The 26137-nt window shown below is 41.1% G+C and overlaps 1 protein-coding gene across 1 annotated transcript; it reads left to right on the top strand.

Moving 5' to 3' along the window:
* Positions 1–2491: 2491 nt before the first annotated feature.
* Positions 2492–24813, top strand: LOC120551235 (CDP-diacylglycerol--glycerol-3-phosphate 3-phosphatidyltransferase, mitochondrial). The gene is made up of 11 exons (XM_039788500.1): positions 2492–2644; positions 6531–6741; positions 9386–9463; positions 12816–12915; positions 13008–13197; positions 14383–14575; positions 16415–16600; positions 17939–18230; positions 18991–19139; positions 19229–19359; positions 24258–24813. Exons 1-10 carry the CDS (start codon positions 2529–2531, stop codon positions 19346–19348), a joined length of 1635 nt encoding a protein of 544 aa, XP_039644434.1. The 5' UTR covers positions 2492–2528; the 3' UTR covers positions 19349–19359; positions 24258–24813.
* The last annotated feature ends 1324 nt before the right edge of the window (positions 24814–26137 follow it).

Genomic DNA, 26137 nt, shown 5'->3' with positions numbered 1-26137 from the left:
AAGCCGATGTTCGTAAGGCTCCACCTCCTCCGTTCAGAGGTTCTTCCCGTAAACACGCACGCACACGCACACACACACGCACGCAAAGAACACACGCACGTGTGCGAGCTCTTTCTTGGCAGATTGCCAATAAATAATCAGCGTGACCTTTGTCGGGCTGTTTCCTGGTACTGGTGGGTTCCCTTCTGCTAAAAAGCTCCACATATGGAACAATACAGAATAATATGTTACATCATTATATGCATGTTACAGACTTTAGCGGCAGATATAGATAGGAGTCTAAATATTGTGCAACATGATAACTCCATATAACCTACACTGAGAAACGAGACACTATTATTATTATTATTATTATTATTATTATTATTATTATTATTATTATTATTATTATTATCATAGGCGACTATATGACCCTATACTATATGAACCATTATGTTTGCACGTGTTCATTTGCACAAATATTCAAGGGGAGAATATTGGTCTGATCTTGATCCTCTATTTAAGTAAAACCAGCAATACCACAATGCAAAAATACTAGTGTGATTCCTGCATTCAAAATTATACAGAAGTATTATCAGTACAATGCACATTTGCATCAGGCGTAAAAGTAGGCCTACACATTAGGCATTATGAGTGATATATTAATATAAATATCTTATTAAAGTTTCAGCGTTGCAAAATTAACGTGTAAGCAGCAATTTAATGTATTTGAATGGCTTTATTTGGGTAGTTTAATCCATAACATGGATAGCATCATATTTTATAAAGATGATCATATGTCTAGTAAGTCTAGTAGAGTAAAATGCTCAGTCTGTAGTGGAGTAGAAACATAAAACATAAAATGGAAATACTCAGTAGAGCACAAGTACCTATAGAATTGTAGGCTTCTTATACTTGCTGTTGTATGTATTGTGCTGCTGTAACATGTTGATTTCTCACTGAGGATCAGTGAATAAAGCCTTACCTTAACATCAGGCTTTAGAAGTATAATTCATTTTCTTTCTTCACGACAGATGGTTTACAGGATACCAGCTTATGTTTAAAGATAATATCCCTCAGGCCCTCATGTCGTGTCAGGAAGCAACTGACTTACCATAAGTGCTCTTGATCAACAACCAGCTAAACAGCTGACGTACACTCTATTACAAGCAAATGTCCTGCATTCAAAGTCTTAATTAAAAGTATGAATGTATTATCAGCAAAATGCACTGAAGGTATCAAAAGTAAAAGTCCTCATTATGCAGAATGCTCTCTGTCAGCGTTAAATTATCATATATTGTATTGTTTGATTATTATTACTGGTACCTTCATGTGTACACAGTATTTTAGGCAGTGAGCTATAATTAGGTACTTATAATTATTGGGTTGCGGTTATTATTAAGTAGCCCACTTTATATTCTGTTGGGTAGTTCAATACACTGTATATAACACAATGCATAGTATGCCCGGTTTATTAAAACTGTAGCTGTCAAATACATTAGTGGATAATGGAACCTCTTAATTTGACTTTTTACTCATGACTTTTCTGACACCAAAACATTCCTGCACTATCAAAGAGGAAGATGTCATGAAAGTAAACAAAAATAACAGCTATGTTGCTCTTACTCCTCTGTGTGGGCATCAATAAAATAACTATTACACTATAACAACAACATTAATACTAGTAATTCATGCTCATACCATGCTAACTATTATAACTAGCCCCTACCATATAGTGTCATTATAAATAATGAGCATCAATTGGGTGCTAAGTCTCATTCCTGGAACAAACACCTGTACACTTTAAACTCTGTAACGCATGACTGAAAACATGTAGTTAGAGCTGTGGTCACACCGTCAGTAGGTTATGCAAAGTGCAAAGATCAAGCAAGTGTTACCACAAATGCATTTGGAAGCCATGAATACATTAATCAGGGCTGGTGCTCACTCTACGCTGGGTGCCTCTGAAGAGCTGTGCACCCATTTTTAGGTTAACTTCAAGGTAAATGTGACTAACAAAACTTTAACACTGAAGGGGACTGTGTCATACATTTTAGGAGCACCACATTTGGAAAAACTGTTTTGTCAGTAAAGGGAAATAAATATTGGAATAGCCTGCCCCCCACAATAAGGGACCGTCCCACATACATCAATTTTAAAACTCTTTTATTTTTATGTATCTGCCTAGGGACAATATATGAAAATTAGCTGTGGTGCTAACTCTAGCATATTTACATTGTGTACTTGTACTGATATCCATTAATATGCACTGTCCCTATCTTAAATAAATAAAATAAGTTACAATGCAGTTTGCAGGTTGACCACTAGAGGCGATTTATAGGCATCACCAAATAGCCTACATACAAAGAGATAACAACCGGTTATATATTATTTCTCTGATTTATTTACTTGTTGTTGCAGGTTAAACATAATACTTATTACGCTTCCCGGTGCACATCACGTTCTATCACAGCATACATTTACAGCACAGTGTGTCTGCGAACATGGTTGTGTCAATAAAGTTTATTTAAAATCTCTTTGCTGCAGCAATGGCGGCTCCCATGTCCTGGAGAAGGCTTGTGTACTCCGTGTACTCACCGGCCATCGCCGGGGTTTTCTCTCGAATATCTGACCGGGTCTTCCGCGCACGGGACAGAAGAAGAGGGTAAGGGACACGGCTCGTCCACGGAGACACAGACACGAGGATAAAACCGCGTTTTCTTCCTTTCGTAGTTCAGTGTGAAGCGTTCTATAATGAAGATGCTTTGCTAATGCGTCCATTATCGGACTTATTCTGGTGATTTTTGTTGTTTTTGTTTATACTCAAAGTCTTTAGCTACCAACTTGTAGCTCATTTGTGGTAAAACTAACGTTTTCACAGCAAAGTGTAAAATCAGATTTAGTTCATTTCCTCCCAGTAATGCGCCTCAAAAGAAAAGCTAACCTTCAGGGGAAGTAGTGGTTTCCATAACTGAAGGCTTGCACATGATGTTCTCCCTGGTGTTTACCTAAGCTGAAACCCGACACCTTCCTGACAGCCTCAACTTCATTTGACACTTCCAGTCGATAATTACCGGCGATATATCACTCAATAACATAACTCACCTGCGGCTATACTAGAGGAACTCATTTGTGTCAATGCAAATCAGCAGGTGGAAAAAGATTGTGACTTGTCTGAGCAAAAGAAGATGTGGAAGCCCAGTTTCGCCTGTTTGATGAAAGAAAAAAAAAATTCTTAAAGTAATTTATAAGGACCTATCAGAATAATGACGTATATTGTTAAAATAATGAGAAACCTTCTCAAAATAATGAGATGAGATAGTATCAAATTAATTTAAGTTAAAATAAGAGGTCTGTGCTTCTGTAATAGGAAGTTAGACTTTTCCCTATCTTCCAAAAGTAGTACAGGGCAAACTTTGACTTTGATTTCATATTAGCATCACAGTAATGAAGTAATAAGACTTCTTTATATCACCATTATCAGGATATGGTACAGTATAAAAGTAGACCCACACTTTCATGTATTTTTTGTTTTGGGGCTCTTTTTCATGGTTTCAGCAGCTTTGGTCTGAAAAGATAAATCATAATGCTCAAGAATTTTTGGACAATAGTTTGCTTCCAACTTTGTGGCAGGCGTTTGAGGACAACCCTTTCCTGTTTCAACATGACCAAGCCACTGTGCACAAAGCCAGTATGATTTGAGCTCTGACCTCGTCTCCATCCAACACCTTTGGGACAAACTTGAGTGCCAGGACCTCTTACCTAAAATCAGTGGTTAGCCCCACAAATGCTCTTGTGGCTAAATGGGAACACATATTTGCAGCCAGGCTCCAAACTCTTGTGGAAAGTCTCCCCCAGAAGAGATGAAACTGTGTATAGCAGCAGATTAATGCTCATGGTTTTTAATGATGTAATATTTGGATGTCCACATACTTATGGCCATAGTGTACACGTGTGTCTTATTTACATCGCTATTAAAATACGCTTGTAGCATTAGGATATTATTGTACCTCCTGTGGATTGTACTAATATTGAATTAGGCCTATTGCTTGTATCTAAATGTTAAGAACTATAAAAGAAGACAAAGAGACGCTTTAACAATTTACTAACTGAATCTAGATCCGTTGAGATAAATGAGAATGCAAATCTATTAAGGAAGCAAAGACATTTCCACTCTGGGAATTTTGAATTGTGAGAAAGACAGGCCAACAGCATTGTTTCCTATCACATGCTTCAAATTAAGAGGGATGCGGTGCGGTCACATACCAAAGTAAACAACTCCTCTATTCACTGAAGTAATTTGCAAGAGCCTTGCATTATTATCGTAGCCTCTTACCTCATTAAATATAAGGAAGTTAACTTCATCTCAGTTCCATGAAATCACTGTTCTTCGAAGTGAATAACAGTCTTTATTTAGACCATATTACAGTATGTTGATAACTCCACCCTTCTTTGGGATTTGTAGGTTCACTGCGGTTATAGTTGATTCTTTTATATTGTTCCACTCTGTCCCGAAATGAAAAGCTGAAAAAGTCGTACGTTATTTAAAGGTTTTTCTTATCTCCTGTCATGCTCTTCTCTTTTAAAAATTGTAAAGGCTGTAAAGGGACAGCTGAACGGTCAATTGCATCACATGAGCCTACTTTTAGATAACGTTAGTAATTTGCACTGCTGTAAAAAAAAAAAGAGATAATTCAGCATTTAAGATGACACAAGGATGTTCTCTTTCATGATACAGTGGTTTTATGGCTCTTTGAATGATATCCGTGTTTATGATAGGACTCAAATCCCAAACCATGGGGAAACCCATTTGCTGCAGAAGCTCTAACTCAGCAAAGTGGCTTTGGAAAGAAGCCCTGAGCTGTGTTTTATTTTTCTGTGACTTTTGTTTCCTGCGACTTCTCGTAGTTGTTTTTTGTCGGTCAAATCCAAACCAAAATGTAAACTGTGTGTGTATGTGTCTGTGTGTTCTGGTCGTAATGAATGTAAAGGAATTCAGTAGACTTCTGACATTCAGCCTCCTGAGGGTCACTCCTGTGGTTGCATTGTCAGACCCAGATTGTGAGATTATATGGCAGAGACAAAGGGGATGCGGTGTTGGGGGGAATTTGAGGACACGGAGGAAGAAAATCCAGACACGCTGTTAAATATTATAATGGATCTGTGTCCTTAAAGTTAAATGCGAACACTTAATCGATTAGTAGATCGACACACAAGCATCTGTCTTTTTTTTTTGGGGGGGGGGGTTGTCAGACAAAACACAACATTTGAAGACGTCACCTGGAGCTGACAAATACTGATCATTTACAAAACGATTAATCAATAAAATAAAAATTCTTATCTTTGCAGCTCTAGTTTGAGGACGCTTGAATATCAACCAACCTTGTCAGGTGTCCCCTTGGACTGCAGAGCTTCCCTGTCATGGTTTGTGTTTGAGTCTGGTTCACCTTGGTAGACATCTTGTCACAGTGTTTCCTACATGTTGATAATTATATTATAAATAATGTGCAACGTTGGAGGTTAGTATTGTGGTGCAAATATGTGCTGGTGGGGAGCTCTGACGCCTGCCACTCGAGAGTCCGCTGGAGGCTGAAGGGTGGCACAAAAAGACGATACCCAGGAAACTAATTTTTTTTCCTGTGATGTATGGCACACATGACCCGTTTTTGTTTAACGTAGTTTTCTCAGGCAAGACACTTCCATAGAGTCGTGATGTGTATCATTTTCCACTGACGAGGTCTGCTGTTTCTCATGAATGCATTATTCTGGAAACCCCCACTTTCAGATGGATTTCCATGCAGACTTTAAAAAAGGGAATAAATAAACACAGAAATAGTTTCAAAACCAAACAAACAAAACCATCCGTTTGAGTGGGAGCAAATCTATCCATTTTCTATAAGGGAAACATGGGCACATTCTCTCACGACTTCTTATTTGTCTTGACTTTAAAGTATCTCAAATCCAAGGACCGAATAGGAGGAACAATAAAAAGCTCAGTTACAAAAGCCAGACCAAGTTTGGTATATTAACCTCTGGTCTGGGGGGCGTGTAACCGGAAAGGAGGGAAATTAATGCTAGCTGGGGCTTTTTTATTGCTTTTTTTCCCCTTGACATATTTGTATGATAAGTGTATCATGATGAGAAACATTTGTGTAAAATAATCAGAATGACGAAATTCAAAGTTCACACTTTACCTTGGAAACAGCACAACAACAACCTCACCACAAAGTCATTGGCGGTGGAAGACTGTGTGATATGATCGAAAGCTCCAGAGCAGCTACTAAATGAACCTTGTGGTGAGATTATTGTCAACCAATCACAAAGATGTTCAATGCACTGTTATCAACAATACAAACTTCTCACGCATGTACAACAAAAAAGGAACAACACATTTTGTTAGTTTTTTCTATTCCAATTTGCTTCAAATAACAAACCAATCACCAATTATACAACAAGTACCCACCAATAATTCCATTGTCTTGTTAATGTACTAAAAATGCAGATTTGGGCCGAACAAACACAAAGACTTGTTGAAAACTTGTTTCCTCCAGGTCCTCGGTGCTGCTGCTGGCTCCCCTCCTGGCCGAAGCCGACCCGGCCCCCCGACATGTCTCTAGGCCCACCGGGTCAGCTGGAGCTCAGGGTACAGACGGCCTCTGCAGCCACTTCCGATGGATGGCAGAGCACGTACCCGCTTTCCGGGTGCCGGGCACCCACATCCACATCCTCACCTCACCTGACCAGTTCTACCAGACTATGAAGGTTGGTGTCACTGTGAAAATAAACATTTGGTTTCTGCTGTAACGGAATGATAAAAAAACAACCCCAGGGAAGACAACTGCCAACATTGTCTTTGCAAAGATGCTTCATGTAATTATGTATTGTGGAGTAACAAATGAGGCAGAGAAACTGCTTGAGGTATTTGAGGAAGTATTTTTTTTTTTCCAGCACTTACTCTGCAACACCTGAGTTGGCAGAGAAGCGCACTGAAGCTGACAGGAGTCAGTTGTTCAGCTCTATAGTTATTTATCGCCTCTACATAATTGTGTTTTAATATATAATCAGCTTGAAAACGCAACCCAAAAAATGACCTTCCAGAAATGTATTTTTTCCCAGTTAGGACAATCCTAGAACTAAATCACCCTGCACATTTCACTTAATTTGTGGAGCATTCAAAAACAAACTGGGTTATTTCGTTTTTGGTTCTTTACGTAGTCCCACAACTGCTGTGTGTCACCACATTGGAATCCGTTCATGTTTCCTCTAACTTTAGCTTATTCAGCCACTCCAGGAGCAAATAGACAGAAATCTGCTGCAGTTTATATGCTGCAGCTTCCCTCCATACTAAGACATGGTTTAGCTTTAAGAGTTGACAAGCAAGAAATGGGCTCCTTGATGCTAATTTTGGAAGAATTTCTCCCCCAAGTTTTGACCCCTGGTATATTTATGTCTAAAAATACAGCATATTACACTCGTAATGCGCATGTGAATCATGATGTGTTATATGAAAACATTTTTTTATTGGGTGTGACTGACAAAAACATGTCATGCGTTTTCTTTTTTATTGACACTTCCCCATAACATTGAGAGCTGGGAAGTCTCTATCTGAATGGCATTGTTGTATTTATAGTAGATCACATTCCACAACACACACACACACACACACACACACACACACACACACACACACACACACACACACACACACACACACACACACACACACACACACACACACACACACACACTCTGCCTATTCTTTCTTGTTCGTCTCTTATTGTCATCAAGCTGTTTGGTGTTCTATCTTTTACTCCTGTGTCTGCAGAACCAGCTAAAACAGCACCGTGAGCAAAATGGAAAGAAAATTACTGGTATTAAAACGACACAAAGAACGGGATGAAATATAATGAAAAAAAATGCAACCGCTACTTTTGATTTTGTTGCCGTCGGGTGAAAAACTAGATTTCTAATTTTGAGGATTTTCATGCTTTCCATCAATGTGAAGATGTCGTACTCCTTCATGGAGTAAAAAATGCTTTAATCCCTTAAAAGGACAGTTCCCCAAAATAACAAATCATTATAATATCTCCCAGCTGGAGATATCTCCCAGCTGGAGATATTATCCAGTTATCCAGTTGTTATACTGTTATTTGCATCCAGCTGGAAGGAGGCCTCGGGGAAGACCCAGGACTAGGTGGAGGGATTATATCTCCAACCTGGCCTGGGAACGCCTCGGGATCCCCCAGTCGGAGCTGGTTAATGTGGCTCGGGAAAGGGAAGTTTGGGGTCCCCTGCTGGAGCTGCTCCCCCCCGCGACCTGACACCGGATAAGCGGATAAAGATGGATGGATGGATTATAATATCTCATTTACTCTACAGTGAAGGTGAATGGCATTTTGTTGTGGTGCTCAAAGTATGGAAAAATTATGTTTAATTTATTAGCACGTCCCTCTAGAAGCTATATCTGCTTGATGGGAGATTAAACGGCAACTGTTTAAATAATTTATTTAAAGTCAATTTCAAGTGAAGGTACCAAAAATACACAAACTTTGTATTGTAAGGGTTTGCGGCTAGTTTCTGTTCTAATATGATTGTAGTTTTTGGTCTGTTGGTCAGACAAAACAACAAATCTCAAGACGTCACCTCATGCTTTAGAAAAAGGGTTATTACTATAATGTATTGTTTTATTGACCAAAACGATTAATCAACAATGAAAATAACATTACTTACTTACTACTTTGGAAGATATAATTGCCGCCCTGCTAAAAACAATGTTCTGGGTACTCTTGATCATTTACAGACCTTCCTGTTAACTGTTTTCATTGGAAGTACTTTCTATTGAAGAAGCAGTCCCAATGAAAACTGTTCCGTGTTCTGTGAATTATCCAGAGTAACCAGGGCATTGTTCATTTTTCAATCCTGTGAGAACCTTTATTAAACTAAATGTCACCTCTATTGTATTAGGGTGGAGGTAGAAATCTCACGGAGGGATATTTCAAAACTTGAGCAAATAAAACCAAAACTCCCCACGTTAAATAAAAGTTTCCACCTCTGTTGAACATACAAGAGGTAGGTGAGAAAATATGTTTCTTCACAATCTGCGGGTCACGCTGTACCCTTAAATGCCAAAAATGTCTGTCATTTCACAAAAAAAGCACATTTTTTTTTCATGTTTTTTCTTTTGTTGTTGCTACTTGTGAGTTTTGGACGCTCTGGTGGCCACTGGAATCTGGGTAGTTTGCGTGTGCAGGCTGACAGTGGGTGCTCGTGACTGGCAGAAAATGTACCTCTGTTGACAGTTAATCATTTCATTGTCATCCGATATTTGTTATACAAGATTCCTGACACCCACAAACACTCGCACATTCATTCACTGTGCATGTTTTGTTTTTATCTTTCCAATTAGGCTCGCATCCAGACTGCGAAGAGGCGAGTGGTGATGGCTTCGTTGTATCTGGGAACAGGTCAGCTGGAGCAGGAGCTGGTGAGAAAAGTGTGTGTGTGTGTGTGTGTGTGTGTGTGCTGCGTGTGCGTGTGTGTGTGTGTGTGTGTGTGTGTGTGTGCGTGCGCGCAATGTTTTTCAAGACTTGGAGTTTTGGGCAGGTGACAACAACGAAATCAAACACAGGTGTGTGCCAAATAACAGAGATGCCAGAAAATGTAAGTCTGAGTAGTCTTCCAAACGAACCACAGTGTGGTTTGTACACAATGAAAATGTACTCCAGGCCAGCTACAAGGAATGACCCCAAATTGCAACGGTTTATGGTTATAAGGAGACCAGTGTTGGCATGTGATATCCTGCTGTTCTTCATGCTTGGAAAGCCTAGCCTAACAACATTAACCCAGAACAAACCACAGTCTGGACTGATGCTCATGTTTTGTTTTTTCTTTTTTTCAAACTGGTTCGAGCAGCAGAGAGGGTGAATTACAGAAAAAGGTAGGGACAAGTCAAAAATGTTTAATTAGAGGTAAAAGCATTTGAATCAGTTGTGATTGCTGCCAAACTCTGGAACCTCACAGGATGATGGATTACTAGAAATGTTGAGTCCGTAAGGTACATTGAGTCCGTGTGAGTTTTATTTTCAAGCCCAGGTTTGCTTGTAATTGGATACAATGAGCTGAACTCCAAAATGTGAGTGTGGTCTGTGGTTTAGACTGAAGAAAGCAAAGTGCGGGTGAGTCTGTATCGACAGTACTTACACAAGCTCGATCCCAGGCTCAGCACAAAAGGTACTTGACTGATACGGAGTGTCACACCTGTGCAGCGTGTTGACTTAAGCACAGGTGCGGGCAGCAAGAATGATCAGAAATTCCAAAGAAATGTCTGGTTAGTACGCCATATGCAACGGTAATTCAAAGTGCTTCATTATTTTAAATTATTACTTTTTTATAGTTTTTTCTTAAACTGTCCATCGTGAGTCCTACAGTGTTATATTAGTGCAGTGATAAATCAGCGGAGTACTCTTTAAAAGAAATTATTAATACATTAAACACACAACATCGGATACGGATAGAAACAAATGCAAACAAGACGTGGGTAATTACCAAGGAGCCACTTGTCACTTTCTCCTAAAGGGCCGTTTGAACACTTGGAAAAACACATTTTTAAAGGATAATTTATATAACTATATGTTCACTCTGAACACGAGCAGCTCGTCGTTTCCTGTCCTCTCCCTCGTACCTAGCGTACTTAGCTCTGCATGTTTAGTAGGGTAGTGCAGCTTGAGGTTGTATTCCTGGAGAACGTCAGCTTTCTCCGTACAGATGAAACGGGAAGCAGACACATTAAACTCCATTTTAAAAGAAAAAAAATCAAATGTCCACCTTGAATCTATCTGTCCTGTAGGTCGGTGTTTCCTGTCTACAGTAAATCAGAGAGCTGTTGGGTTTAGCTAAAATGTTTTATAAGCAATGGAGAACAAATATTTCCCCCTGGATTTGTAGGTGCTTGAGCTGATTTGACATGACATAATAACTAAATGCTGCTTCTTTGCTTTAAAGGATAAACAATTTTTTTTAGTGTCCCCTAGAGATCCAACTCATGATCACATTTCTCCCCAGAGCTGAGCTGGAAGTGTTGCTGGTGCACACATCCCCAAAGAGCTCTCTACTGGAACGAAGAAATGTTTTACAGACATGTAAACAGGCACTCTGGAGTGACGTATAGTGAAAGCATTTGGGCACCAGATGCACAAATTAGCCAAAGTGTAAAAAAATAAAAAATAAAATAAAAAAAGGAAGCCTTTTTTTCTTTCTTTTCTTTTTTTTAAATCAGGTGGGAAACAAATGCCAAGCTTGCCACGAATAAAGACTTTACGCTCGCTACCAGTGGTGCCCTCTGAAGAGAAGTCATTTCGTCTTATTTATGCTTTCACCAGGCTCAGTTAACGAATAACAAAAGGCTGCCAGTGTTTGATAAATGCTGTCTGCTGCCAATTAATCAATAATCATTCATCTACTTCTGTGTTTTGCGGCCACATCTTGGAACATTCACAAATGCACAAGGACAAAGTGTAGAAAAAACAAGGATGCTAAGATCAGAGTCGTGCGTTCCACTTTGTGTGGTCTTACGTAGCTGAAACTGCTGTTTCAGAAAGAAATGTTCGACTGGTCTACAAACTAAAGTTAGCTTTAATTTAACATGTATACCAGTCCAATGCAACTTATTTTAAGTCTAAAACTACCCAACCCAAGACTTTCAAAAAACAAGAGTAACAAGAAATGGGACCTGCTGACAAAAAAAGAGGAATACAAACCTCAGTTTGCTAAACAATGGCACGGATTGAGAAATGAAAACCTGACTACAGACAACAGGAAACCCTTTTTGTCGCTGGATTTATAAGTAAAATGTCCTTGACACAAGTTTTCTGCTGCAGTGAAAAGAGCTGAGCAGCTTGAAGCTGTATCCCAGTTGCAGATGTTCTTCAGTTTGTTCGGAGTCTTAGTTTGTCCCAAATTCATAGAAAATGAAGAAGGGCTGCAACTAATGATTATTGTCATTATCTATTTAAATCATTAATTTTCTTGATGAATTCTTAAGTTTTTATAGAAAATAGTGAAAATATTGCCGTCACAAGTATTTAGATCCCAATGTGACGTCAGGCGAAAAGTCCACAACTCCAAAGATATTTCATTTACAATCACATGAAACGGAGAAAAGCAGTCGATCGTCACATTTAAGAAGCTGAAAACAATAAATGTTAGGATTTTTTTTCATAAGAAATTACTTAAATTGGTGCTGACTACTTTTCTGTCGATCGACTAATCGATTGGTCATTTCAGCTTTTCAAATGAGTCCTACTTAAAGGTGCTCTAAGCGATGTTGGGAGACATCACTTCTTGTTGACGTTCAAAGTATTTTCAATCAAAACGAGGCTAGCTCGCCCCTCCCTCCTCCTCATCCCGTCCCCTCTCCATCCCTTCCATGCTTCCGCGCACTAACCCCCCAACCCCAAATCCTTGGCTGGAACGCTGGAACTCTGTTTGTTATTTTTGGTGGCGCAGGTTGGCCAGTTTGTTTTTGTTGCCGTTTGTGGAGCCTGGGCTGTCTACAGAGACCGCGTTTTTTGTACAGTGTGTTCAGGGGACAGGCAGCTAGCGGATAGTGAGGAGATGTTTGCTGCATGTGACAAAAAATGTTGTAGCCTAAAAAACACGTGACATCACTTAGAGCACCTTTTAAGACAGCTTTGTGCAATGGACGGTTAAACACTTGCCTGAAGGAACTGTCCATCGTGAGTCCAACAGTGTTGCCCACTGCAGCCAAATCGGTGCATTACACTGTGAATCATGTTTTGAGGTTTGTCCGCTGCTTTCTTTGTTTTTTTTTCATGAAGGTGGACTGCATGGAGGAAGCTCTACAGCGCTCACAGGAGAACAGCGATGCTCCTGACCTAAAAGTCTCCATATTGCTGGACTACACTCGCGGCTCACGAGGTTGTTGGCATTTTCCACGTGATCTCTTCTGTTCGCTGGTTAGCACAGAGCACCGCGCTCATCATCCTGATGTGGTCGTGTTTTACATACAGGACAGGTTAACTCGAGGACCATGCTGCTGCCGTTGCTGCAGCGCTTCACCTCTCAGATGAGGGTGTCTCTGTACCACACTCCGGACCTGAGGGGCCTGCTGCGGCTGCTCGTCCCTCAGCGCTTCAACGAGACCATCGGCGTCCAGCACATCAAAGTCTACCTGTTTGACGACAGCATTATCATCAGCGGGTATGGTGATTCTCCACTGTTTGCGTTTGTGTCAATGTGTGTGTCCTTCTCCTGGAAGCCCTTTCTCTTGTAAAAGCAAAACATTATACACAAATAATACCTTTTTAATACTGCAGAATAAAGCAGATTTCACATTAGTGTAGCTTGTCTTATCAGTCATACACTCACACACTCTTGGAAGCAGGATCAGAATGATTTTCAGCTTGTCTTTTGTTTCTTCTGGAGCTCCACGTCATCTGTGACAGCGTTAATTCTTGGCTGCTTGACCGGATGATTCAGCCCCTGTTAAATTTCTGCAGTAAAAACATTGGGACATTGAATTTATTTCCTCTGTGGCAGGGAAACACAGAATCTCCTGTAGCTTAAACTGGGCTAATGAAAGATTTTTTAACAGACTTGAAGACACTCCATAGCATAGCAACATTAATGCTACAAATAATGCAACATCCTCCCTCAGTAGGAGGTGCCGTTACACTCTTTGTTAAAGGTCCCATGACATGGTGCTCTTTGGATGTTTTTATATAGACCTTAGTGGTCACCTAATACTGTATCTGAAGTCTCTTTTCTATAGACCTTAGTGGTCCCCTAATACTGTATCTGAAGTCTCTTTCCCGAAATTCAGCCTTGGTGCAGAATTACAGCCACTAGAGCCAGTCTTGGGGAATGCATATTAATGTTAAAAAAACTCAAAGTGAAGTTTTCATGGCATGGGACCTTTTTTAAAAAAGACCATTTGATGTTGTGAACAAATATTATGCTTCGCGTCGGGGTTCTTCATCAGCCTGTCGGGATTCTAATTTGCAATAATGACCGGCTTTCTCTACGGTATCTGATGTTGTGAACAGAGAACAAACATTTCATTTTATCCGTTACAGAATTCATTAGCTACGGCTGATCTAATCTGAAAATGAGAACCCTGCTTCCTTTATGTTTTCCATTGCTCTTTTCTAATAAAAACTGAGGAGAGATGAAAGGTTTGATAGCAGATTTGTTAGCATCTGAGCTTAAAGAAACCAAGTATTTTTTTAGACCTAGAACCCGGATCCTTACCCGGACACTTAGGTTCAGAAAAAGGTTCATATGACCAAACAAACCTTCTTTTTCATCTTTCCTGTGTTCTATCTCTCTCTCTCTCTCTCCCTGTCCCCAGGTCTCTTAAAAACAGTCTCTCTCTCATTTTTTCAGTGCCAACCTGAGCGACTCGTACTTCAGCAACAGACAGGACCGCTATGTGCTGCTGGAGAACTGCAGCGAGATCGCCGACTTCTTCTCCGACCTGGTGGGAGCCGTGGGAGATGTTTCCCTGCAGCTGCAGCCAGACGACTCGGTCACCATGCTCGAGGGCATGGTGCACCCGTACAAAGGTAGAAACCAACGTGTGTGTGTGTGTGTGTGTGTGTGTGTGTGTGTGTGTGTGTGTGTGTGTGTGTGTGTGTGTGTGTGTGTGTGTGTGTGTGTGTGTGTGTGTGTGTGTGTGTGTGTGTGTGTGTGTGTGTGTGTGTGTGTGTGTTGTGGAATGTGATCTACTATAAATACAACAATGCCATTCAGATAGAGACTTCCCAGCTCTCAATGTTATGGGGAAGTGTCAATAAAAAGAAAACGCATGACATGTTTTTGTCAGTCACACCCAATAAAAACGCATGATGTGTTTGTGTATCACACCCATAAATTATTTTTTTGATGTGTGTGCGCGCAGTCACACGTTTACCCTCTAAGATGTTTTGACACTGTTTGACACTTCATGCTCAGGTACGGTGGCAGCAGCCCGGTTTTCAGCTAGAGGAGCCGATGGATTCCGCTAATGGAGCTTGAAAGCTTAGACAGGCGAATAGATGAGTGTGTGTGTGTGTGTGTGTACATGTACAGTGAGAAAGATGGAGAGAGCTCTTGCGGTTGGCTAGCCATGCAGCCGGATGTGAAATTGTCAAGGTTTTCTCTATACACACACACACACACACACACACTGGAACTATGTTTCCGTAACTGAAGCGCAGACTGCCAGGATGTTAGTTTGAGGGATGAATGACATCATGTCTGCAGGACTGGGCCGCCGTGGTAACGAACACCAGGAATAGAGTTATGATATCATAGTGTTGCTGGAAGACGATATGGAGTGGGAACTGACACACACACACACACACACACACACACACACACACACACACACACACACACACACACACACACACACACACACACACAGCTATTCAGAAACACACACACACTTGTGAAATTCTAATGAAAAAAGTTTGCCAGCTGATAATATGTTATGTGTCCTGACGTACAAAAATAACAGACGAGGAGGAGGCAAAGTTTGACTGTAGTCAGTCAGTGTTAGCATGTCCGCTGACTTCTTGTCACGGGTTATTTTATTTCACTTTGCCTTCAGCAGTACGTAGCGAGCGATTCAATCCGTCCTCTCAATGTCATTTTCAGTTGACATGGGAGCTGCTGTTGTTAGGAGAAGTTAACTTAATGTTTTTCACACTGATCAAAGAAATATGTTGATGTAAGAGTTGTCCTGTGGACCTTGTGTTTCATGCCGTTATAAACACGAACGATCCAGCAGACAACTTTGTGCAAATTACTCTAAAGACCCACTGAAGGTGATGCAACACAAATGATGCCCCTAAATATTTTCTATGGGACACGAATGAATCGCTTCTCAAGGCATTATGGGATTTACGGTGATGTGGGACTGACAAGCAAAGCAGAAAATTTCATTTGCATTAACTTGAAAACGTTTATCATCAACCTTTATGCAAATGAGGGTAAAAAAGTGCCTGGAAACCGACGAAGAAAAGTGATGTAGTGACATGGCTTGCGAGCGTTGACAAGATTTGTTCGCTCCCGATGGGTCTTCTTTGTTGTGCTGGGGGAAATTTCGCTTTGCTTTTTCTGTCTGAACACACCTTTTTAAAGTGATGGTTGCTATACCATATACAATTTTAATGACCATTTGCCAGCCAATCAGAAACGAGCATTTTCCAAATATAGCAGCTCTTGAGCTGAGGTTGTTTTCATTCCCATCAACATCCTCCTCTCTCATCCTCCTTGCTCGTAAGTGGCAGTAAATTCTCCCCAACACGCTCCCAGCCCAGATCACCGTGACCCAGAGATCAGGTCGACCCGCCTCCCACTGCACCCACTTAACTTTGTGTATGCTCACGTTTTTAACCCCCCCACCGTGGCAACCAGGCAACAGGCGCGTCAGCTTCTGGCGGCAGCAAGGAAGCGGATCATGGAGGTGGTGAACACGGCGCGCGTGAGGCAGCGACTGTTGAACGGGTCGGAGTTCTCTGAGGACGAGGGGATGAGCGAGGGGGAGGAGGACACCTGGGTGTTCCCTCTGGTCCAGATGAAACCTCTGGGGATCCAGGTGGACGAGCAGGTCACACAGGTGAGCCGCCACACCGGGCTGTATAATGACACTGACCTCTTCTGATTGGTCACATTTGAACCCAAAATTTACACAAAACACACATTTGGCTGCATGATGCCAATTTAAAAAAAAAACAAAAAAACTATTTAAAACTAATATAAACTTTTACCATGCTGTTAAATATATATATATATATATATATATATATTGTTTTTATCTACTAATGTCTTCCATGCTTCGTTAAACTTTGTTCTTCTTCCTTAATAACAAGTAATAAATACAGTTGGAAGGAGGTTCTCCGTAGTCATTATGGGATGTTGCGTGACTAATAAATTACCGCGTGACTAACAGACCCTGAATAAACATTTGAACATTTATTAGTCACATCTTCTGGGAATGAAACCAATAAATTGATCATCAGAGTGATATACTTTATATTTAATGAAACTGCTAATACTGTGGGCCCATAAAAAGTTGAATCAACACTGTCTCCGTTAACAAGGAGGGACTTGTTGCAACAAGTTGTATTTATTGCATGTATACATACTTTGATGTGGCTCTTATGCAGGTTTACTTCTAGTAGTGCACATAAAAGACTTGTCAGTTTAGACCGACTCTTACTAAGACATACTGGCCTTTCTTCACCCAGATGTTATGTCCTCATGCACCCACAAGTTGTAAGAGCTCATCTTATCTTATCTTGATTCCTTCTGCAAGAAGAAGCTGACAAGTGTAGTTCAAACAGTCAACAAGGTTTTCTTGCATCAGCCACAGAGAATATTCAGAAAAATAGGGAGGATTATGCACCAGAAAATGCATGAAATAATTTTTAACTACAGAGCGGTTGCATTACAAGTTTTTGTGTGTTTTTGAATGAGAATAAACACCAATACATTCCAGATTTGAATAAAAAAACAAACAGAAATAATAAGACAGGGCTGGACAACAAACAAAATATAATTCCTGACGTTATGAATCTCTTACAGACCTAAATGTACGTGATTTGCAATAAATCCAGTTCAACCAGTAAACCCGCCCAAACTCCAGTCAAGAAGTAAAGAATTTTAAACTGGTCATACAGTAATTATTAAAGACAAAATCATCAGACATGAGCAAGCATGAGGAAGGAAATATAATAAACCGCATGTTATCATATGCTTACATTTGTGGTTATCAAGATAAATGGGACTAATCATCCTGACAGATTTTAGCTCTATAATGAGCCCTATGTGAACAGCAGTAATAAAACACTAATAACAAGCTCTTTAATAGCATAGCAACCAGTTTTATTTTTTCACAATGTCAGGAAATAGAAACGTGTCTTTCTTCACTTTCTGTTTGTTATTGAACCTCCAGCGCCTGCTGACCGACGCCGGGCCAGACTCCACTGTGTTTCTAACATCGGGTTACTTCAACCTGACCCGGGCGTACATGCGGCTGGTGCTCGGGGCCGGAGCCAGCTACCGCATCCTCACCGCCTCCCCCGAGGTCAACGGGTTCTTCGGAGCCCAGGGCGTCGCCGGAGCGATCCCTGCAGCTTACATCCACATCGCCCGGCAGTTTTACAACCAGGTGTGCCGGCTGGGACAGCAGGAGAGAGTGCACCTGCACGAATACCACAGATCACAGTGGACCTTCCACGCCAAAGGTGGGGTGAACTAAAAGCACATGTAGCCCTCTGTATGCCATTAGGGCCGCAACTAACGTATCATAGTCTTCTGTTGATTACGTTTTTAATTCGTCGTCCAACAAGAGACACACGGATAAAATCGCAAGCGGTCGATAGCTAACGTTACGCAGACCTGTTGGAAAGAAGGGGAAAAGTAGCTTGTAGCATTACAACCCGTCAGGAAAGCACCATGGACGGTGAAAACGTGTCTCCAAGCAACACTGGCTCTTAGTTGGGAAACGCCCACTCAGACACCAGAGTGCTTTCAAAAATGTATAATTGTCGCTCACATTTCTTCCACGAAAAGATTTAAAATGTCTGTTGTTCCACTTTCTGTGGAGCGAGTGTTTGACTAATAGTTTCATCACTAACTCTCCCATCAGCATGGCTTAGAAGAGGTTGCGATCTAATCCAGGGCTCAGCGTCCAGACTAGTTTTGTTTGGCTGGGTGTAAATAATAAAAACGCATTACTCTCCCTGCTCTGCTGTTCTTCTTGTGGTCACAGCGGTATGTAGCGTGAGAGAAGAGGTCTTGTACAGTCATTCTGCCGTAGCCTCGGGACATGGATGTACAGTACACTCACTCTCTGTCATGCTTTGGGGTTTTGGATCCACGCTGGGGATTTCTGCATGTGCTTCCTTTTAGTTGTGGTCTGCGCCGACAGCAATCCCTGCTGGAAACGGCTTTCTGAAGCATTACCTCCGCGCCGGCTCACGTCCCTTTTCCTCTCCTGCCCAGGTCTGTGGTATTACCTCCAGGGGCAGGATCGGCCTTGCCTCACTCTAATTGGCTCCCCTAATTTCGGATACCGCTCAGTTCACCGCGACCTGGAGGCCCAAATCGCCATAGTGACGGAGAACGAGGAGCTGCAGAGCCAGCTGCAGGAGGTGAGTTAACCGCAGCCACAAATGATGATGAATGACTGAGTAACTCTTTACTGAACACACACCTGCGTGTTAAACCGTGTGCCTCTCAGGAGCAGGAGATGTTGTACCAGCGGTCCACGGAGGTGTCCGACTCGACGTTTGAGCAGCCGGACCGCCACGTCAAGCTGTGGGTGAAACTAGTCACTCCCCTCATCAAGAATTTCTTCTGAGACGCCACAAGGTGGTCCCACACAGACATGTACACACTCATGACACATTAAATGTACTCATTTCATTTCAGTTTATTACAACTAGTCCATATGTACAGTTTATTATTATTATTATTTTTTTTTTTTAACATAGCTTTTTCTATGCAATATGGCCTTTTGTCCACACAAACTGCGTTTTAGGTCACTCAAAACCGATTTTTTGGAAGAATCCTCCTTTCCAGGGTGAAGATTTTCAGAAACTCATGCTACGTTTACACGTGGCCGGCTATTTTCATAAACGGACATTTGAACCTCTCAGTTTTCAGAAAAGTGTTCGTTTATATGTACCCGTGTATATATGCCGTCAAGAGCACGCCAGACCTGTAGGTGGCGGTGTAACGAGAAGCTCAAGCCCACGTTAGCCAATCAGAATCCCAACAACAGCAACCAATCACGTACTCGTTCTCTCTCTTGGCTGCCTAAACCTCCGTTTGTCTCAGTTTACATGCAAACGTGCAAACAAAGTTTTCCAAAATCTCCACTTTGGCCGGAGTTTTTAGAAATAATCGTTTTCTGTGATAAAAACAGGGTTTTCGTGTAAATGAGAGGCCAAACTGCAGGAAAATATCTGCGTCTTCCCTTCGTGTAAACGGGGCCTCAGTTTTCAGTGTTGTCCTGTAGACGAGGAAAACTGAGTTTTTTGGCCTGTAACATCAGAGTGTGCTCCGTTATCTTTTATTTTGAGGCGTCACAAAATAGTACTGGTTCTAACTGTTAACAAACATACATGTTTACACATAAATGCACAGTTACTCTTCCGGCGTCCGAATGTGCTACGGAGCGATCGATGCGCCATTGCAGCCAGGTGACCTTCTGGTAACTTTTTTTAGGCTTCTGCTTGACCAACATAGCTTAGATAGCTGGTTTGGCATGCTCTTAACAGTGCTTTTGCCTTTTCATTTAGACACGTTTTTTTCTTTTTTAAAGGAAGATTGGAAAGACCAGTTTTAAGAAATATCCGTAGACTGGGCCATCTCTTAAAACCCACTGTACACTACCTGCTCAGCATCAAACAGCAGACTCCGCGATTATCTGGTGAACATAGTGGAGCATTTAGAGTCGGATGTTTCCTTCAAGAGTTGAGAGAGACCAAAAACAGAGTTGATATTGGACTCTTTATTCATCAGAATAATAATGTTGCTTTTTGTCTGCTGGATGTGTACATCTGCAACTGTTTGCTAACCAGTTCACTAAATCAGGCAAAATATCAAAAATTAATTTGTTGCCTTTGCAGCTCATTCCACCGCTCTGCGCGGCCAAAAAATGAATTATTGCTGCTTCAAACAAACCTCATGGTCAGCCAAACATTAGAAAGACGAAGGCAAAATTACACATTCAGTTGTGCTCACTTTTGGTTCTTTTCTCCAATGAAAGTGTGGTTTAGATTATCTGGCCGAACTTATTACAACCCGTCTGATCAGCTGACGCCCTCGCAAATTTGTATCATCAGTACTTTTGCAGAGTACATAGTTATTGTATAGGTCTGCTAGTTTGCCTGTATTCATGTAATAGAATATAATGCATGATATATTAACACAATATAGTGTAATATGATACATTATGATATAGTGAAGGATATGAGACATTGTATAAGGTGAAGTGTATGTAAATGTCTGGTAAACTCAGCGTTATATATATATATATATATATATATATATATATATATATATATATATATATATATCTCTATCTCTATCCTAGCAGACAAAATACAGCCGTGAACATACCGTGTGTACACACACACTCTTACAGACAGAGTCAAACAGGCTGTGGCTTCTTAGAAATGCCTGCAGTCATTGTGGCATGTGCCCAAATCGCAGGTCCCGTCCTCGTCTTCCCAGCAGCCCAACTCACCAAAGTGAGAGCGGGGAAAGCGTGTCAGCTGATTCACTCCTCTCAAGAAGTGAGTCAGCGCTGTGTTATGGTGATGACCTGACAGTGTGGTCTGTGTTACCAGGAGTCCTGTCAGGACTTGGCGAGGTGAGGTCAGAGGGTTCTTCCCTGAGTCAACTGGGAACATTTTTAACCGATGCTCAGAAAAAAACAAAACAAGATATGTTCATTTCATAAACCCAAAGTCGAGCCAAAAGGAAACCTGTCAAGCAGAAGATTGAGGTTGTTGTTTTTTGGTGGTTCCTCAGAACGGGAAGTGTCCCAGGCTAAATAATGACGGTAAATGGGTGGCGTCTTATTGCTACCTGGACAGAGACAAGAACAAAAGTTTGTGTGATCTGCTGCCAGAAGGAAGCAGTCGTAAATAGATCATCTTGCAGAGCGTGAGTGGTATTCACAAGTACGCAGTAGATGTGAGAATACCTCTCAGACAATGATGTGAGCCGCAGCCCATTCTGGCCTATTGTTGTAAAATCTTGAAAAGACGTGTGGAAATCCTTGTTTTACCGGCACAGTGACGCTAACACACACAGAGGTTTGGTCTGCGAGTCTTCCGTGACCTCAGGCTAAAAGTCCTGTTGAACTCGAACCATATTTAGATACCAACAAATAAAGGCTCTTTAGTGTCATATGATACAAAGAATGTGAGCTGGGAATACAAAACGCTGCGAGATTTGATCATAAATCTTATCAGAATCAGTCTGGACAAACAACTTATTATGTAGAAGCACGCTGATTTTCTTTATTTATATCCCACATGGCACCAGAGTCTGTCTCCCAGTTTTTTTTTTGGTTTTCCTAGTTGGTGCAGCTGCAGTTGGTTAGTATGCTGCAGCAAGATAACAAAGTATATAGCTTAAGTTAGTGTAGAACTTATTAGAAAGCTCAGCTGTTTTTATTTTTGGTAACACTTTACTTATCTACATAAGAGTGTCATGACACATGAAGCCTAAAGGCCCGGACACTCCGAGCCGATAATCGGCCGTCGGACAGTCTGGCGAGGTCAGTGACTCGAGTCTGTTCGGTGTGTCCCGTGCCGCCGTCGGACTTCATTTTGGCCTATTTGACATGTATAATCAACGGGGTGGGCACTGCCAGCAGTTGGGCTCAAATGACCCATCTGATTGGTGGAGTGCTAACCCGGAAACGGGGAGCGGAATGAGCGTGACTAGAGCCTCTCAAAATCTGAATCCAAAAATCTTTTAAACTGACCTTTGTTGATCTGAAATGAAGACTCAGCAACTGCATGGCCTATTTCTCGCTTAAAATGTTTTCAGAAACACGTTTCGGTGAACTATTTTAGTCCAATATGAGATCATATTCTGAACAAGCCGCCATGACAGTCTGGCTTTGAATTTCCAGAGAAACAAGACCCACGTGACGCGTTCGTCCAATCGGCTGCCGGTTTTCATTTTTGGGGCGACAATACAGATTAGCGACGCCTGCTGTTATGGAGACGTATTACGTCTCGTCGCTTTGGTGTGTTCCGAGGCGCTGTTTTGACCAATTTGGGGAGACTGATCAGCCCGACTGCCTTTTCTGCCGACGTTTGGCCGTGGGCTCTGTGTGTCTGGGCCTTTACCCTAACCCTAACTCTAACCATAACCCTAACTCTAACCATAACCATAACCATAACGCTAACCCTAACTCTAACCATAACGCTAACCCTAACCATAACGTAACCATAAGAATAATGCTTGCCTAATCCTTCATGGATCAGATCCAGCAGTTGAAGTACATACTAAAATACATGTTTCTATGTCTCTAAACTTTGAGAAAGCACATCTATTGTATTTTCTATTGTATTATACCTTTTAACATTCGGTATGATTTAAAGATTTTTTTTTTCGGGCATTTTCGGCCTTTATTTTGATAGGACAGATGAAGACATGAAAGGGGAGAGAGGGAGAATGTCAGGCAGCAAAGGGCCACAGGAGTTGAACCCGCGGCCGCTGCGTCGAGGAACAAACCTCTATACATGCGCGCCTGCTCTACCAACTGAGCCAACCCGGCCACAACATTCAGCATTATTTAATGTCCAGAAGGACATGTTTAGATTCTCGATGTAAGTGAATTAGCTTTTCCTCCAGTTTTCAGAAACGTAGTTTTCAGTGTTGTCGTGTAGACGAGGACAACGGAGGTTTTTGGCCTGTAACATCAGAGTGTGCGCCGTTATCTCCTTATCAGGTCTTCTAAATTCAGATTAAAACAACTGAATACGATGCACACTTACTTCAGTCTATTTAATAGAAAGGCAATAACGATCACACAACACAATAGAAAAAAGCTTCTTTTTTTTGTCCCATTTTTAATTCCGGCCTGTGATTTCCTAAGTTCAGTTATTTATTATGAATCACGCTTTTCTACTTTTTTGTAACATTCATGGAAAAAACACACAATACAACCACTGGCTTTAGGTTTGTAGAGCAGCTGTTCATATTCGCATTGTCATCTGTTTTAGCTGCGTATCTTTTTCCCTTTTTTTTTTTTCCTGACAGGAAAAAACAAAACGCAGCCCTCCAACAATAGCTTTGCCGGTTTAAAGGATTAAAAAAAAAGATAAAGTCCTTATCGGCAGCACAGGCTGTCTATTGTTAGAGACTAGTGACAACAGGTTGGCGCCTCTCCAAACATGTTAAACAGCCTCTTCTGATGGTCAGCAGGGTTATAATACAGCTGATGGCCACACAGAGTCATGATGGATACTTGTTGCAATGGAGCTGCCTGCCCTCTAGTGGTGGAACTTTGATTTCCCACTGTGGTTTCACACATTGAACTAACCCCTTTTTTATGATTTTTTTTTTTTTTTTAATGACATACACTATACTACGAGTTATTTTCGCCATACTATAGTATGACTTTTTATTACCATTTTATTGCATACTACACTCTATACTATGGCAACTGCATCATTCATATTCACATTGTAGGAACATTTATAAACTAAACAAAATGCTGTTCTGTGTGTTGTGCGCAGGAGGCTTTGGTGTCCTTCGTTCTTATGGTTCGAGGTCTTGTTGGAGGATGGTTGGCTCGTTCACACAGGACCCTCGAGTACCACCGGCATGCTGGGAGTCTTTAGCCTCGCCTCGACTATAACCCTCATCAGTTTGTCCCAGGAAGTGACTCGCCCACACACAGGAAGGGATGTGTGTTGTAAATTCAGAGGCTAAATCCTGTTTTTTTTTTGTTTCACTCCAGAGATTCTGTGATTTACCTGCACAACTGTTACTCTGTTAGATTTTTCACCTTTTAACAGCTGACGTCTTCACACTGTGGATTTGTTGTTTTAGTATAACTGACTACATTTCAAAAAACTACTTCTACTACTGCACATACATTTCTACAGCTACATGCCGCATGTATAAGATAGTAATAGAGAGTGTGATGGTAAACAGACGGGTGTGGTGAAGAATTACAATCCCTTGAAGAGCCTTAATAACTGTTTTAAAAGAGTTTACAGCCGTAATCAAACTGTACAGTGTCTGTGTTATTATCTTTGTAAATTAAAGGACTATGTGTTTTTAAAATGACTTCAAATATGTGAGCTTTTTTGTTTGGTGCAATGGCTGGCTTTTACCTTCGTCGTCATACCAAGACATTTTATTTATGATGTCATGTTGACAAAGGTTACACCACAAGAGGCAGCAGGCACCAAAAAAAAGCTCTAAAAACATAGTGTACCCAGCACCAAACAGCCGACAGACCCAGTCACAGTTAGCAAACAGCTGATGAACATAGTGGAGCATTAAGCAGCTAAAGAGCCAGATGTTTCCCTTTTGGAGCTTCTAGAGACCAAAACGAAGAGACTTAGTCACCGCTGGATGTGTAAATCACAAGGTGATATTATGTCAGTGTTTGCAGTGTGTCTTTGCTGCCCCTAAGTGGCCAATACGTTGTTGCAGTTATTGCAGGTTTAAGGAAATACTTAATTGATTAGGTTAGGTTTAAAGTGCCCCATATTATGAAAAATACACTTTCTGGGATTTGGGGTGTTATTTTGTATCTCTGGTGCTTCCACACATACAAACATACAAACAAAACAAAAAAATCCATCCATGCAGTTTTGAGTGAGATATGGTTTCTGAATGTGTCCTGCCTTCAGTCTCCTAGTGAGCTGTTCAAAATCGGCTCGGACTGTGACGTCACAATCCGAAACGAGCTGGCTAACCACAACCGTTAGCTCGAAGCGTTAGCATGCTAATGCTAACGCTAGCATGCTACCTCGTTATCAATAGCAAAGCACTGTTACAACACACACAAGTTCACCATAATCTACAAAAGAACTACTTACATGTGCGCCCTCATTTAGAAGTCTCCCAGCTAATCCTGCCTTGTAACTGACCGAAGTTGGAGAAACAGCCTTTCTTTTACGGTCTCTAGAGTTAGCTAGCTGACATGATCTACATCTGAGCTACTGTGCATGTGCGAGTGCAATCAAAGATAGTACAGAAGAAGAAGAAAAGAGGTCTCACTCTGTAGCTAAAACAGAAACCAGGTGAAAAGAGGATCTGCAGCAGTGAGAGAGAGCTGTGCAGTACAACAAAAATATGGTGTTTTTTGAAAATTAAACCATGTAAACCTATTCTGGTACAACCTTAAAAGACAGTTATGAACCTGAAAATGAGCATAATATGGGCGCTTTAAAAAGAATATTTCTCATTTCAGGGGAACTAAAGTTATTTTTACATCATCCATAAGTGTTTTATACAGAGATATTAAAAGTAGGTGAGTAACAGTGAAAAAGACCTTGATACTAACATGCAATTATAAAAGGTAAATATGTTTTTCAAATCTGGTTTTGCTATTCCTTTTTAATTATAAAAAACAAAAAAAGCCCCTTGCAACTTCAAAACT

Source organism: Perca fluviatilis, chromosome 21 (assembly GCF_010015445.1).
Source record: "Perca fluviatilis chromosome 21, GENO_Pfluv_1.0, whole genome shotgun sequence".
Taxonomy (NCBI): Eukaryota; Metazoa; Chordata; class Actinopteri; order Perciformes; family Percidae; genus Perca; species Perca fluviatilis.
Note: the sequence above shows the minus strand (reverse complement) of the source record. Positions and strands in the feature narration are given on the sequence as shown.

What these genes read in the sequence shown, in the direction of transcription:
- LOC120551235 (XM_039788500.1), top strand. Translation starts at nt 2,529, where the DNA reads ATGGCGGCTCCCATGTCCTGGAGAAGGCTTGTGTACTCCGTGTACTCA. An exon ending in AGTTCTACCAGACTATGAAG is followed by an intron (nt 6,742 to 9,385) that starts GTTGGTGTCACT and finishes CTTTCCAATTAG; the next exon opens with GCTCGCATCCAGACTGCGAA. An exon ending in GTGGACCTTCCACGCCAAAG is followed by an intron (nt 18,231 to 18,990) that starts GTGGGGTGAACT and finishes TCTCCTGCCCAG; the next exon opens with GTCTGTGGTATTACCTCCAG.